This window comes from Plectropomus leopardus, chromosome 13 (assembly GCF_026936395.1).
Source record: "Plectropomus leopardus strain MGB_pleo_1.0 chromosome 13, ASM2693639v1, whole genome shotgun sequence".
NCBI classification, from domain to species: domain Eukaryota; kingdom Metazoa; phylum Chordata; class Actinopteri; order Perciformes; family Serranidae; genus Plectropomus; species Plectropomus leopardus.
Genome location: NC_142188.1, coordinates 19,710,787 through 19,726,762, shown reverse-complemented (window position 1 = coordinate 19,726,762; position 15,976 = coordinate 19,710,787). Strand labels below are relative to the sequence as shown.

Below are 15,976 nucleotides of genomic sequence, written 5' to 3'. Positions count from 1 at the left end.
TAAAAAAATATTGCAAAGCATTTTTTTTGCAAATCATTAATCACATTTTTCCGTAACCAAATCATATTTTAAATGCCACTGATATGTGCATTATGAATGTTGCGCATTATCCTAAAAACATGACAACAACCTTCTAAATACAGTAAAAGTTAACAAATAATAATAGGCCTACTAAATCTTCTGAATCTTCAGGAAATGTGACAGATTATTACAATAGCACTTTTATTTAGTGAACAATCACTCCACAAAAAGCAGTAAGAAAAAAATCAGTCATCAAAAAAGTATTAATATGTAATTTATATGTATTTATAGATAAAATAATAATAATTTTATAATTATAATATGTTTAACTGAGTATTAGTATTTCAGTTAGGAGAGACTTTTTTTTTATTTTTTAGATTGAAATATAATTTATCACATAGTCCATAGAGTAAAAAGTAGTTTGGGGAGTTGATGCCATTGTGACGTTTATATTTAGAGGATAGAGATGCCATGATTATTTTTGGAGTATTCCCCTGTTGGAGTCTCGGCACTGGTGGTGGAGGTGAAGAGGGATGACTGAAGGGTGAGGATGATGGGGTGAGGAGCAGTAGATGTGCTGAAGACTGAGGGTGAATGAGGCGGAGGAGGCTCGCGTCTGTTTGTCCTGAAACAGCAGCAGCGGAGAGGAGAGCATTTTTAAATTTGACAGCAACAATATGATTGACTTTGATAGTTAGTAGCAAAATCTGATTAGATTTGAAGATGCTGGAGTGAGGCAGAGAGATTACTGAACTTCTACAAAGCTTCATTTCTGGTGCCCATGAGCGAGGGTTGTAACATTTATTCGACATGTTCACTAAATTGTGCTCATCCCTAATACAAATCAGCCCAAATGCCAATGACGATTATAATCCCAAATGCTATATCTTTAGGCTTTTGTCTGCAGTATTACAAATGTTTGGGCTAGGTAAATTCAAGTTAGGTAATTGTATATACAGTGCTACGGAGACACCAAACAGCTTCCTAATTGTCCTAATGATCTGTTTTCCTCGTACTCTTCATATTGTCTATAAAATTGTCTTTGTTAGTATCAGTGAGGGATAAAAAAAACAAGGGGCAGCCATTAAAAAGACTCACAGACAGATGCAAAATATTTTAAAAGCCTGTAAATTCCTGTGGAGGATTCCAAAAGAGGATTAACCTATATCCAGAGGTGAAATTTATAGTCATTTATAGTATTAGATAGTATTAAAACAATGTAAACAGCCGTGTGTGGGGGAATGACACAGATCTGTCCAAAGATGTAGGTCAAGGGATTTTTTTTTTTTTAAATTAAGGGGGTGCTACACTCACGCAGGAGGGCTTCATCCAAACCTTCAGCTGAGATTAAAATGTCACAGGGTGGGGGGGTGTCAGTTTGGTTTAAAGGTCTCGCAGGGAAACTATTAAAGAAGTCATTGATTCAGATTGTTGCTGAGCAGCGTTGTCATGGTGCGTGTTTTTACCCCCTCTTTGTCCTGTCATCAGGCGGTGTGGAGGGGGCACACACGGCGTCAGCTGCTGGTGGAAACCCCCTTTGTGCTCAGTCGTACCAATACTTAGCATCAGGAGGAGAAATGCCCAAAAACAAAACAAAGCTTGACTTCTTTATTTAGTTGCAGCATGAAAACATTTGATGATTGTGTCATATTCTGTTTTATGTTCTTGTTTCTGTAGGTAAGAGGGTTTTATTGGCAGCTGTTGAGGGAGAAATAAACAGAGAAAGACAGGGCTTTGGATTTGTCTCTTTCATGTGCTATTTCCATTTTAGGTCAGGTTTTGAAAGAGACATGCCTGACTTCATGTGTTTACGCTTGTTTTTCACATGAGGTTTGCAGCAGCTCGGCTGAGGGTGTCCTGGTGTATGTATATCTTTATGTGTACCTTAAAGGGCAGCTCTAGCAGTGACTCAACACCACTGGGGGCTGGCGTGGGTGTCTTTTCTCTCAGACATTACATCAGCGTCTCAAACAAATGCGGGAAGGAGTTTCTACCACGTGAATCATGCTGCAGGTCATTGAAGTTGATGAGGGCAAAAAGTGTCACTGTGTCGACGTAGTGATGCTGACTCACTGCCACATAGCGATCATGCACTCTTTTTAAACTGAAACGTGAAACTTCAGTGGGACGGTTGTATAGAGGTAGAGTTCACATTGTTTTGCTGTAAGGCGATTATGTTGAGTTTTCTATTCATCAAAGGTTTCAAGGCTTTGTTTCCAGTCAAACCCACATCTCAAGTGTTGAAGCAGATCCTCAGCTGATCCTCAATGCCAGAGGATGAGTTTGAAGACAATACTTAGTATACTTTTACAGCACTTTGTGACAATGACAAGAAAACACTTGAATACATCAGACCACTAAGGCTTGTTTTGCTGCATAACAAAAGAATTTGTCTTTATAAGTGTTAAAGTGTTAAAAGCTGATTGGCAGAAAATGCAAATGCAACAATTCACATAAAGAGCATGTTTTTCCTCCGTGTGACTCAAGTTTAGCTCTGAGTTTAGCCATTGCGTGTTGTGTGCAGTGCTAAAATCACTCTTCGTGTAAAGTATCAAAGATATATGGGACAGTTGGGACAAAAGGACCTGCAGCAGCCAAGAAAATGACTAGAGGTGTAATTTATATTCATACATTTAAATGCCTGAATATTTAAAAAGTGTTCAGGTTTCAGTGGCTGAACATCCCTTTTAAAACCGCACCAGATCGCAGCTGCTTATTTATCTCTGCCAGCGTCCTCTCTCCGTCTCCTCTCATGCGTGCCGATCTGCACAAAGAAGTTGGGATTGTTCAGCTACTGTGGTGTAGACAATCCAGGAAACAAAAATAAATTCCTTTCATTATCTCCCCTATTCTCCTTTCTTGCCCTCGCCCGGTCACTGGACATAAAAAGCGCCTTCATGCACTTGGCAGAGCGGTCGGTGTTAAATTACCTGGGACCTGTGCCTCCCTCAGCATTCCTCAGTAATTAAGAATATCTGCAGGGTCCACAGCAACCATCCATGAGAGAAAAACAGAGGACAGAGACAGAGAAAAAAGGAAAAACGTGTATCTATTTCAGTATGGTGTGATGTCATCAGAGTGGGAGCTGTTGCTGTAGAAAAGCTGGTGCGTATTGTTTCCCCACCCCATTCTCTTAGTAACAGAAAGAAAAAAAAGTGAGTGATTGTGTCAGCATGCAAAAGATGGCTTAGAAGTGAAGTCATATGGGCCATGCTGACATAAGGGGGAATTAGAAAGGAGGAGAAAAAAAAGGGTCATGTGTCCACCAATCAACATGTGCCGGAGCGGCTCTCAGCACAAATGGAGTTGTGGCAGATGTTGTCTGAATAATGAGCGGGGGCGGGGCATGAAACCCTCTGCCAGGAGGGTGTCTGTCATTGCGAGGGAGCGATGAGAGAGAAAGGGCAGGCTTTTTTGTTTATCCAGGAGTACCAGCTCTCCTCGGAACTGCCCACAGTTTTTTGGTCGAGCCTGCTGGATTTGCCCTGTGGATGTTTTCACTTTGCACTGAAGATTTTCCTTTAGTCCGCGTGGATGCTGCGAGGATTTCAGGGAAAAAGAAGCACTTTGGACCAGGGGAATAGTGATTAAGTTTTGGCAATGAACAGAGAAGAGCCTGGAGGAATATATTTAGGATAGGTTGCTGTATTGAAGACTGGATTTGATTCCTAATACGGAGTATAAAGCTGCTATACAGTCTAAGGATTTGTTTTTTTAAATATTGTTTGACATTTTTTGTATTTTAAAAGCCTAGATCAACTCGTGTCCATATTTTTCTAAAGGAAATCTGCGTGGCCAGTTGATTTTATTTTGAAAAATAGGTGTGGTATTTATTTTATATTTAAGAGAGGAGAGAAATTATTTTGCACGCAGCTTTTTATGTAAATTTGTAACCTTGTACTTCTTTTTAAATCACTCAGTGTGCACTAAAGCAACAGATACCTCAAAGGATTTCACTGCATCCTTAATCTTTTCTTTGTCGTGAGTGGTGACAATTTTTTTATCATGGGCAAACCGCTGAGCAGACCAGATTGCCTCAGACAAAACCCTTCCTGTGTGGGGAAGGGGGAGGAGGAGGACTTGAATATCGATGACTGCTATGTGCCCCAGAGGTCCATTTATGACACCGTCCGGCTCAACGAGCAGATAGACTCGGGCTCTAAAGGCAGCCTCTCCTCCCGGCACTTCACAGGCACGCTGCCTTACACTCACCGCACGCTGGACCTCAGCAGCCTGTGTGGAAATGGAGCTCTGTCCACTTCCAGTTCTTTTGAGCTCCGAACCCGCAAACCTGCCCTGCTGGACGAACGTGTGGTCTTTGATGGCCTTAAACTCAACGGGCACATAATGAGGGCGACTGATACAGTGCTGCCTAAGTCACGTCTCCAGGGAGGAGAGAAGAAGGATCATCCACATCATCGACGTTCATGGCGGACTTTTGCACCAACTAATTTGGGGGAGTATGCGAGCCGCAGTGGGACTTTATGCTCTGGGAGTGCTGAGAGGCCCGGGTTGATCAACGGCCGGAGAGGCCAGAGTATGACCAGCTCGCTGACATCTGAAGAGGACTCTGGTCTGTACAGTCCAACTGTGGAGAGGGAGCGACATGCTCATAGAGCCCACAGAAGGGCAGGCCCTGGTACAAGGAGCCTATCATCTTCAGAGGCGATGCACATGTCCGGGGACCTGAGAACTGGGCGATCGCTCAGCTCAGGGCAGGAGGAGTTTCCTTTCTCACCTGCAAAGGACAACCGGTCTCTTTACCACAGCAGCAGCTTGGTCCAGGAGCTGCGACAAACCGAATCTCGTGCGGTGGATTCCCTCAGCAACGGGGAATACAAATACTCCACAGGGAGGTCATCCTTGGGGTCAGCCTCCAGGACACAAAACGAAACCTCTGGGTGGCGCTCAAGGACTTTAACAGACTACGATGAGCTGTCGACCGCCGAGTTGTTGGAGGATGTGTCATGTCAGGACGACTGCGAGTTGGTCAGTGTGGTGGTGACACAGCCTGAGACGTACGGAAACTCTGTAACTCTACCCACGGAGAGCCACCGGCACTCAAAACCATTTATTGTGCAACAAGGAGCCGCAAAGTACAACATGGAGGAGCTGGAGGAGTTTCTGCAGTCAGTGGAGGCCTGTCTGCCTCGAAGTTTACAGACGTTCCAGAAAGCAGGAGAGCAGGAGATAGAGGCCTTACTGAGTGCCATCGCTGCATGTCCTGAGATGAACCCGATGGGTTATTTCTCCCCACAGGTGCCCAAAAGTAGCCTCTTCCTTCATTTCCAAATTTTGCTCATTAGCTGGACCAGCATCACATGATTATAAGCCACTTTAGATTATTTTTGCGCTTTTGTTGGCTTTTCTTTTTCTATCTGACCACACAAGTGAAAAAGGTTTAGCTCACAAGCTCGGCCTTGAAGTCGGTTTGTGTGATTGTCCACAGCTGTGCTTTAACTGTTAACTCTGCTTTTTTAGAAGCTGCTGACTGGTTAGAGGGATGTTTATGTCAGCTGGATTTTTACACCAATCCTGAGGTGATGTTGTGGCAATCATGTATCTGGATTTGCGATATCTTCCTCAGATTCAGACAACTTTATTAATCCCGCCCGGGGCACACATACAGTAACATGTAGACACACAAATAGATTAGTAATGAATTCAAAATAGCATTTTGGCAGCATTATGGACTTTTTACTTTAAAATCTAGATCTAAATCCTCCAATTTTATTTATTTATTTATTTTTAGGGCTGCCTCTCGAAATTCAGAGATTCGAATCAACAGTTGGCGATCTCTCAGTCGACGGAGATTGCTTGAAGTCGAGCAGTCTTTTTTGTTTTGTTTTGTTAGCCAGTCTGCTGTGCAGTGTACTTCTGTGGAATTGGTCCCCAGATCGAACGCTTTTGTACAGGGAGCTGCAGACATGCAGGCAGTGGCACAGAAGAGGAGAGAGGAGAGACGTTTTGTTTAGAAGTGGTGAATTTACCGCTCACGGCAACTAATGATACAGTCTCCGGCTTCTGTTCGATATCTAGTGTCGAAAAAATGTCTCTGCACATGTATGTACTGTCATAAGTGCGCTAAACTTTACTATATCACTATATTACCTGAATGCCGCTGTCACACAGAATGTCCCGTTGGACCCGATCAAACTCTACAACTTTGTATGGAAAACAAAACCAATCATCAAATATTCGTATTAAACAGCCACATCTGATTTGATTGACATAATTGACATAAACCGAGTAAAGTACAATCCCTGTATTTATTGCAAACCCTTGTGATCCGTTTCAGTGAACAGATTTGTGTACAGCTCAGTAACACAAAATGATTCTTAGAAGACATTACAGGGAGCAATACTATAATTAAACTCACTTAAAGGGGGAATTGTGCAGGATCAACCAAACACCAAATTTTGCCCAGTTCTGCAAAATCTAATTAAACTAAGTCATCATGAAATCTCTGGTCTTTATAACTAGAACTGTAATCCAGTTTGTTTAATGAACCTCCAAATGAGGCCGATGACAGTGTAATTTGAGCACTTATAAAATATTTACTCTGATTTGTTCCATTTGTCGTCAGGCATTCCAGAAAGAGGACATTGATCCGTTGCAGACGCAGCTTCAAGACATCAGCTCCCTTGGCCAGGGCCTCATCCAAAATGCTGCTAAAGGCACCAGCACCAAGAAGCTGGAGGATGACCTGGAGGATGTCAGCACAAAGTGGAATACCCTCAATAAAAAGGTTATTGGTTTTATACTCCCAGTCTAACTGGTTGGACTTTTGAGTACTGGTCATTAGTGTAACTGTAAAGAGACATTGTGTAATTAGTCATCCATTCTTACTGTTTGTTTAAGTGTTATCCATTGGGTGCAGTTTTAAGTTGGCTTTAAAACAGGTTACATCTATATTTGCCATGTGGTCTGCAGATTGCTGAGCGCTCAGCCCAGCTGCACGAAGCCCTGCTGCATTGTGGGAGGTTCCAGGATGCTCTGGAGTCACTGCTCAGCTGGTTGACTGACACGGAGGAGCTTGTTGCCAATCAAAAACCTCCGTCTGCAGAGTTCAAAGTGGTCAAGGCACAGATTCAAGAACAGAAAGTAAGCCGGCATCACATGGTACAAACACATAAAAATACACCAACAGGTCTGTTTTAATTTTTCCACCTCAACACTAGAAAATCCACAAAATGGCATTATTTTACCATTCATCTTATTTAATTGACATCCATTGTAAAACATGAGTGTGGTACACAAAGCTTTTGGTTTAATAGCCACTTAATTTGTGCCTGTTAGATTTACTGTTTTTCACCACCAAGCAATGCCTCCGGCCAGAGTGTGTTAAAGGCGTCCCATAACTCTCCTCCTTTGTTTGCCTTTGACAGCTCTTACAGAGACTGCTGGATGACAGAAAGCCGACAGTGGAGCTGATAAAAAAAGAGGGAGAGAAAGTTGCAGAGCTGGCAGAGTCTGTGGATAAAGAGAAGGTTGCAAAGGAGATCGAATGCCTGGGGCAGAGGTGGGACGCTCTGCTCAAGAAGGCTGAAAACAGGTCTGTATAAAACAACTGTAATGGTTGATGTAAATGCAATGCCTCAGTGTGCTTCATGGCCAAACATTGTGATTGAAACGTTTTCCTGAGATTTAAAGCACTTTTTCCACCCCTAATTAAATTTGTGTTTTTGCCTGGTTTGGATCTGGAATTATTCAAACCTTATTAAGAATGTCAAACTCCTAAATTTGTCTTTACTTTCCTCTTACTGAAGCTTTAAGGGCTAGTTAAACATTTTAGAAAATATACTTATTCACTTTCTTGCCCAGATCAGCTCAGTGCACACCAGAACAAGATATAAAACGCTAATTGGTGACACTTAGAAGTTACTTTTGGAGGGAGACAGGCTAACTGTTCACCTGTTTCCAGTCTGTGATCGAGGCTAAGTTAACTGGCCACTGGCACTAGCTTTGTGTGGACTGTGCAGACCTAAGAGTGATATCAATCCTCTCGTCTAACCCTCAACAAGAAATTAATTAGTGAAATAAGTGTGTTGACATTTCCAGAAATGTCAAACATTTCCTTGGATTATTTCCAATGAAAAGTTTGCAAAATATGTTAAGTCTTGCAAATGTTTTGACCTAATTTTGTGTTTTGCCTGGGTGTGGGAATATTTGCCACTTACAAAATGTGTGTTGTTCAAAATAATGAGCATGTTTACACCTGGTATAGATATGTGTCAGCTTTAAGTTTGTCTTTTTACCCCTGGCTTTAGAATAAGTCACCACATGCGTCTTAAGTGACCACTTGAATCTGGATCTCACTTCCCCACTCTATATGCAAATAAACAGGTACATTTCTGTATGCATAGACCAAATTTGAGGCAGCAATGCGTATCCTGTGCTAGTCTGCCTGAAATATTAAGAAGAAGAAGCAGTTTGCAAAGACCTTGATGTGCAGACAAAATCAAGACAGTAAAGACAGGGTCTATGGTCTATTCCCAGGCGTGTTCCAGGCAAACCACATTGCCAAAGATGTTTGACACATGCAGAAAGATTGTGGCCATATACAACCCAGGCCACCAACACTGAATGTGTTTTGAGCATTGGATACATTTTCACCTGCACTGAGAGCTGTCCACTTATGATCTGATTACCTGAGACGCAGGTTAAAACCAGGTGTAAACATGACCAGTCAATCCACTGTGTAGAGCGAACCTAGGCCTGCATTACCTTTCTCTTTAACTTTCTCAAGTTAAAAACTGGACTGTGAAACATTATTTATCTATTGCTAACATTCTCAATAACACATTTTGATAAGTTTGGTTGAAATAAATTCCCTGTGACTCAGTCGTACTTTGCTCCTAATCGACTGCTGTCGCTATCTGCTTTAATATGTCAGGCACAAGCAACTGGAGAGCATCTTAGTGGTCACTCAGCAGTTTCATGAAACCCTGGAGCCGCTAAGCGAGTGGCTCGCCGCAACAGAGAAACACCTCGCCAACTCCGAACCCATCGGCACTGAGACGTCTAAGCTTGAAGATCAGATCTCTCAGCATAAGGTTATATCAATCATCTTACAGCATCACCATGTTTTTATGACACAATCACCTCCGTTCAACTGAATTTAGTTTCATTTGTTTTGCTTATTACTTTAAATTTGTGCTTTTCATTATTTCACATTTTGTTTCTCATTAAGTTTCAGTGTCATATTTTCATTTTTTGTGTTCGTGTTTTCTGTTTGTATCATGTTTCCTTGGTTTGTTTCCCGTCCCCTGTGGTCAGGCCTTAGAGGAGGAGATAATGAATCACAGTAAAGACCTGTTACAGGCCGTCAGTCTGGGTCAGATGCTCAAAACTGTGAGTTCAGTCGAGGAAAAGGAGTTTGTTCAGTCCAAACTGGACGGCACCCAGGCTATTTACATAGAGCTTCAGGAGCGATGCAGGAGGAAAGCCGAGATGCTGCAGCAGGCTCTGGCAAACGCCCAGCTGTTTGGAGAGGATGAGGTGGCCCTCATGAACTGGCTAAACGAAGTGCACACGAGGCTGAGCGAAGTGTCCGTGGAAGACTACAGAGTAGATGTTCTTGAAAAGCAGCTGGCAGAACAACGGGTACTGACTCCTCCTCAGGCCACGCATTATTTGTTCTTTCATTTAAGTTGCATCAATCACCTTTCATTAGATTTTTGTGATTTCTGTGTCATCCTATGTTTACAGTGGAAAGTTTCTTGTCACTCTCAATGACTTTCTAAGGTTATGTTTTCCTTTTAGGCTCTGCAAAGTGATATTGAGTTGAGGAAGAGGAATGTTGACCAAGCCATCTCTAATGGGATGGAGCTTCTGAAACAAACGACAGGCATGTGTGACGTCTAACTTTCCTTTCACAATTCATGCGTTTTAATCTCAGCAAACAATTCTGTCTCTGTTAACACACATCATAAAATTTCACGCCTTATTTAGGCAGCTGTTTAACAGACAAAGTCTTTTTTTAGAATCATAAATGAGCACTTTTGTTGAAATTTAATTTTCAAAAAGCCCTGGAAGTGTCGCATGCAACAGTTTGACATAATTGATCCAAATAAATCCTGACTTTCTTGCTGAGAGTTAGAGGAAAGGATGCCACCACCATTCTTGCTGTCACCGTGAAGACTAATGACTCCAGCAATATGCTTTACAGGTCAAGAAATAGTCTGGCATATAACCACTGTAAAACCACAATATGTCTTTATTTGAATGAATGAATGAATGAATAACTTTATTTCGAACCAAAAATTAAAACATTATAAACAAACAAACAAAAAACAAAAGTACAGTGTCCGAAAAGGAGAAGGTGGAAGTAAAACTTCAATATCCCTACCCCTTTCTCACTTTTTTTCTTTTAACTCATATACTATTTCAACAAATTCCCAAAGTTATGTACAACTAGTGTACAAACAATCATCCCCCGGTTTATTTACCATCTAGGGGGGAAACAAATGGATGGACGCATGCTTGTACTTCTATATAAGCCCTGCGCAAAGTGGAGGTAACTAGTTAGTCCGTAAGATACACACACAGGGACTCACATGTAAAACATCCACAATCGGCTGACACACACAGACATTTCCTCTCTCTCTGCTCCATTGATCCACCATTGCTGCTATGCTAATGCTCTGAATGTCATATACACAGGTTTTTTCCAAGTATCTATAGCACTGAATATGTGGCCTCAAGCTTGATCATGTCTTAAAAACATGACTGACAGAATTTGTGCGGGATGCTACTTACATGAATCTTGCTCTTGCGCTCTCTGCTCAGCCAAGATGAAAGCATACTTTCCTATACTGAAGCAGAAATACAAAACTCCCCAAACTGATGTTTAATAATTTACTTTCTATTTATAGGTGATGAGGTGATTGTTATTCAAGGCAAACTTGACGGAATAAAAACAAAGTATGCTGAGATCAACTCTATGAGTGACGGCGTTTTGAAGACATTGGAACGCGTTTCCAGTCTCTCCACGAAGCTGCAGCAGACCCATGAGGACCTGAGCTCCTGGCTGGACAAAGTCGAGGCTGAGGTCAGCGCTTTTGCTGATCAGGAGCCAGTGGGCGAGCAGCTCATTCAGGCACAAAACAGGCAGAAGGTAAAAGTTTCTACAATAATAGTTACAGGGAAAAATAAAAACTAACTATAATCTTTACAAAAAATCATCTGTGCATTCACTATGCTTTCACTGTGTCATGTAATGTTGACCAGGCCTTGTTGAAGGAGAGCAAAGATCAAAAACCAGTGATGGACAAGCTGAATGAACTGAGCAGCTCTCTCCTGGATCTGATCCCCTGGCACACTCGTGAGGGTCTGGACAAGCTGGTGTCTGAGGATAATGAACGGTACAGAGCCGTCTGCGACACCGTCACCCTGCAGGTCGACCAGATCAACGCTGATATACTCAAATCACAGCAGGTAAACCAGAAAACCGCTGTTTCTTATTTGGCTTTTCTGTGTTTATGTTTTCACTTAATTGTACCTCTTCTGCTTTAATTTCCGTATTTAATTAGGATTTTAAATTATTTCAGCAATGAAAATGTCAACATTTTTTTTTCTGTTTCCAGTTTGAGCAGGCTGCAGACACTGAACTCTCCTGGCTGACCGAAGCTGAGGGGAAGTTGCTGTCGATGGGCGAGATCAGGCTGGAGCAGGATCAAACCACAGCCCAGCTCCAAGCACAGAAGGTTAGCCTATCATACTGTGTTTGTGTGTGTGTGTGTGTGTGTGTGTGTGTGTGTGTGTGTGTGTATATGGATAGACACAGGCCTCCATAAAAACACAAAGTACAGTAAACAAAGCGGTTTGTTTTGTAACGCCCAGCTAAACTCACTCCACCGGTTTTCCAGATCTTCTCCATGGACATCATGAGGCACAAAGATGCTGTGGATGATATTGTGAAAACAGGAAAGGCCATCATGAACAGCAAAAAGCCAGAGGAGAAAGAAATCTTGAAGGTTAGAAGAGTTTCCAAATTCAATGGGCAATTATTCATTAAAAATCTGCACGCGAGTAAAATGATCCTCTTGGTTTACCATCAGGCCAGGACACAGACTCTGCTGGAGAAGTATGGTATCGTCAGTCAGCTGAACTCGGAGCGCTGTCTGCAGCTGGAGCGAGCCCAGTCTCTGGCCAGTCAGTTCTGGGAGACCTATGAGGAGATGTGGCCATGGCTCCAGGAAACCTTGAGCACCTTCAGCCAGCTGCCACCACCCTCCATCGAGTATGAGACACTCAGGCAGCAGCAAGAGGAGCTCAGGGTGAGGAGCCAGCAGAGGCAGATGTTCAGTGCAACACTTTTATTTTAGCAATAAAAAACTTAATGTTGTCTCATCCTGTCCAGCAAATGCGAGAGCTGATTGCTGAGCATAAGCCCCACATCGACAAGATGAACAAGACCGGACCTCAGCTGCTTGAGCTCAGCCCGGTGGAGGGAGAGCCCATTAGAGAGAAGTACACCGCCACAGATCAACTTTACACCAAACTCAAGGCAGATGTTAAACAGAGAGCTGCGACTCTTGATGAGGCCATCTCCAGATCCACGCAGGTGAGGAGCAGTGCAGTAGAAATGGCTGCTTCCCATCATGTTTTTTTTTTTTTTTATTTGTATTTTTAAATGTTAACAATCAGCCATTAAACTAACATTTTCTGATATAATTCAGCTTCTTTGCTATGTTTAAAAAAAATTTAATATTGGGCTCAAACAGAGATCATAAGTAGCTCATGGTAGTTTTACATCTAAACAAACATTATCATCTAAACCTTTCTGAATCATGATCTTTTTTTTTTAAATGAGGGCTAGACAAATTATTATTTTTATTCTGTTTTTTTTTCTTAATCATACCCTATAATAATAAATAGAAACTGTGAAAAATGTCTTTCAGAATTTTCACAGGTCTAGATGCCCAGGGGGACACAGGGGGCAGGCCCTCCTCTATATATAGCATGTGCATTTGTCCCCTTTGATGAAAACTTGGAAGTAACAGATGGCTTTTATTAAAATAAATAAATAAATAATAATAATAACAAAACATCACCATTATGTCAAAAACTAAGTGTTTGATCTTAAAATTTTCTGTTGGAGGACCCCCAAACCCTGTTTCATACATGGAATAAAACCCACGCCTTTGACAATTTTCCAAAGCCCAAGTTGGCTTCTTCAGATGTCTAGTTTAGTCAATCCAACACTTGACAAATTTATGTCAATCCATCAAAAGTTTTACAGGATTGTGTCTTGTTATAAATGTGTCTCTCTATAACAGGAAAGCCATCATAATTTCCTCAGCTTTCGTTAGTGATATTGATATATAAACTTTAAATACAAACTGAGGTGTTTCCTCTCCCTGTTCTCCACCAGTTCCATGATAAAATTGACCCGATGCTGGAATCCCTGGAACGGATTGCCGAGCGCCTGCGGCAGCCTCCGTCCATCTCAGTGGAGGTGGACAAGATCAAGGAGCAGATTACTGAGAATAAAGCCGTCTCTGTGGATTTGGAGAAGCTGCAGCCCTCTTATGAGACGCTGAAGCAGCGAGGCGAGGAGATGATCGCACGATCTGAGGGAGCAGACAAGGACATGTCTGCCAAAGGTATGGTATATATTACATAATCTTATTTGTTTAATTTCCCTCTCCTTCTTTTTCATTTAGTTGAATCCAGTTAAAAGGGTCATACCATAATAGGGCTTTGGGCTGATTTTGAAAGGCAATAAGACAAATAGTTTAATAAAAAGTCAACAGTAGGAAAAATATCAGAGGCCAAATCTTTAATTCTCCACCTATCAAAACATGTGCAATCATTCTTAAAATCCTTGGCTTCAGATCTTAGTTTGAGTTTTGGATCAGACGTTTTTGTCCGCTGCATTGTAAAGCTTTCCTCCAGGTGTGGATTTAATGGGAATGCCATTCTTTTTTTAGGTACAAGAAAAAAAATCAAAGCACCAAAAACAATTTTAAACCTGTAAATGTGCAAGATGTGTCCCCCGACACACATTTTATATTAATCGATTCATTGCATTTTCATTTTTCTCCCCACAAGTTGTACAAGACAAACTGGACCAGATGGTGTTCCTGTGGAACGACATCCAGGCCTTGATGGAGGAGCGTGAGGCGAAGCTTCTGGATGTGATGGACCTAGCGGACAAGTTCTGGTGTGACCACTGCGCTCTCATCGTCACCATCAAAGACAGCCAGGACCTGCTGAGAGAGCTGGAGGAGCCCGGAGTCGATCCTTCGGTCGTCAAACAGCAGCAGGAGTTTGTCGAGGTACAAAGATCCGAAAAATTTAATTATAGAATCAATAAGTGCGTAATTAAGACTTGAGGAGCAGTTCTTTAAGGGTGTAAGAAAATATTGTATTGTATTGTGATATTATATTTTGTGATATTGTGTTGATTTTTCATTTTCAATTTATTTGAAAAGATTCATGTTAGTGGTTCATTTGTGATGTGTTTAAACCCTGAGTGCGAGATAGCAGTGTTGTATTCCATCTTTAGCCATTTGACTCTGTCACACCAACACGACAGCATTTATCAGACATAAACACAAAGGACACAGGCCTATGAGACAGGCAGAGTCACAAAGGGTGCATTGGTAGCTCCAAAATTAAAAAATTGCAACATATGGCCTTGGTTAAGTATACGGCTCAACAACAAGGATTACCGGATTGTCTGGAGCAAGTAAAATGCCACGTCGGACTGGTAAATTTAGTAAAAAGGAATTAAACACATCATTTTTTCCAGAGCTGATGATGAAAGTAACTAAGGAGTAAGCCATCCTTCTTCTCATCTCTGCTGAGAGTTTCAGCTACATGTGCAGTACTGACTGGGCACCCATTAGAAAATTGTGGCAGGTGAAGACATAGTTTATTAGTCCAAGCACAAGCGAGCATTTCAGTTATCGTGGAGACAGGAGTTTAGTTGGGTGACGTTAGAGGATGTGGGCAAAATCCCAACTATGTTTGCTCAGTTTGCTGCAAATACAAGAACAAGTCAAATAACTTTCAAAGGCATGTCAAGCCTCTCAAATGGAGTGCCAGAACAGGAGCCAGTTAGTGTTAAGTCTTTGTTTTTATTTGAAAACGGCTCATACGTATGTCAATTTGTAAAAGGGCAAGTAAAAATGGACTTTGGGTAACTAGATTTCCTTATCCACTTGTCCAACTGGCCAAGTGAAAAACTACATTGCCGTTGAAACCTGAGATATCTCAACACAATATATTGCATCTTAACCCCTGTATGGTGACACATATTGTATTGCCGTATTTTTGCAAATGCACAGCCCTAATTTTTTTGTTTGAACTGCTTTTTGTTTCATAGGGATTTAAGGAGGAGATCGATGGGCTGCAGGAGGAGCTTGAAGTGGTTCAGAACCAGGGTGCAGAGCTATTGACCGCCTGCGGAGAACCTGATAAACCTGTGATTAAGAAGAGTCTTGATGAGGTAATAGATTACATTCAGAACCATCTTTATAAATACACATTTTTTATCATTATTATTTTTAATTTGCTGATACTTTAGAGTTTCCACGGTGTTGTCCTTGCCTGCATATGGCTTGTGGTGAAGTTCTTGTGTCATTTCTTCAGGTGAACTCAGCGTGGGAAAATCTCAATAAGACTTGGAAGGAGAGAGTGGAGAGACTGGAAGAGGCCATGCAGGCTGCTGTGCAGTTTCAGGACGGCCTGCAGGTATTTTGGTCTCTGCGTCATTGTATTTGAAAGAAGCAATAAATGAAATGAAGTGTGACAGTAAGATGTTTTCCAAATCCCGATGTTTCTCATACAACAGACTTGTTCATTACTGTTATGTATCATTTATCTTTATTTTTAAACTACTAACATAATATACTTGTTCATGGAGACGTATTCATGTGTTTGACAGTTAAACTCATACAAGCGGCTCGGCAGTTTTTAAACCACAGATTACATTGCTTTTTTA

The 15,976-nt window shown here is 41.6% G+C and overlaps 1 protein-coding gene across 6 annotated transcripts in view; it reads left to right on the top strand.

Annotated features, from left to right (window-relative positions):
* The window catches only part of dst (dystonin), a 129,205-nt gene that overhangs the window by 89,112 nt on the left and 24,117 nt on the right, over positions 1 to 15,976 (top strand). For all 6 annotated transcript variants that reach the window (XM_088086183.1, XM_088086187.1, XM_088086189.1 and 3 more), the window contains 16 exons: positions 6,608 to 6,769; positions 6,955 to 7,125; positions 7,410 to 7,576; positions 8,918 to 9,077; positions 9,301 to 9,627; positions 9,787 to 9,871; positions 10,899 to 11,140; positions 11,254 to 11,460; positions 11,610 to 11,729; positions 11,892 to 11,999; positions 12,084 to 12,302; positions 12,386 to 12,589; positions 13,400 to 13,631; positions 14,080 to 14,306; positions 15,359 to 15,481; positions 15,625 to 15,726. In XM_088086183.1, the coding sequence (XP_087942309.1) occupies positions 6,608 to 6,769; positions 6,955 to 7,125; positions 7,410 to 7,576; positions 8,918 to 9,077; positions 9,301 to 9,627; positions 9,787 to 9,871; positions 10,899 to 11,140; positions 11,254 to 11,460; positions 11,610 to 11,729; positions 11,892 to 11,999; positions 12,084 to 12,302; positions 12,386 to 12,589; positions 13,400 to 13,631; positions 14,080 to 14,306; positions 15,359 to 15,481; positions 15,625 to 15,726 (2,856 nt within the window). The remainder of the gene's footprint in view (positions 1 to 6,607; positions 6,770 to 6,954; positions 7,126 to 7,409; positions 7,577 to 8,917; positions 9,078 to 9,300; positions 9,628 to 9,786; positions 9,872 to 10,898; positions 11,141 to 11,253; positions 11,461 to 11,609; positions 11,730 to 11,891; positions 12,000 to 12,083; positions 12,303 to 12,385; positions 12,590 to 13,399; positions 13,632 to 14,079; positions 14,307 to 15,358; positions 15,482 to 15,624; positions 15,727 to 15,976) is intronic.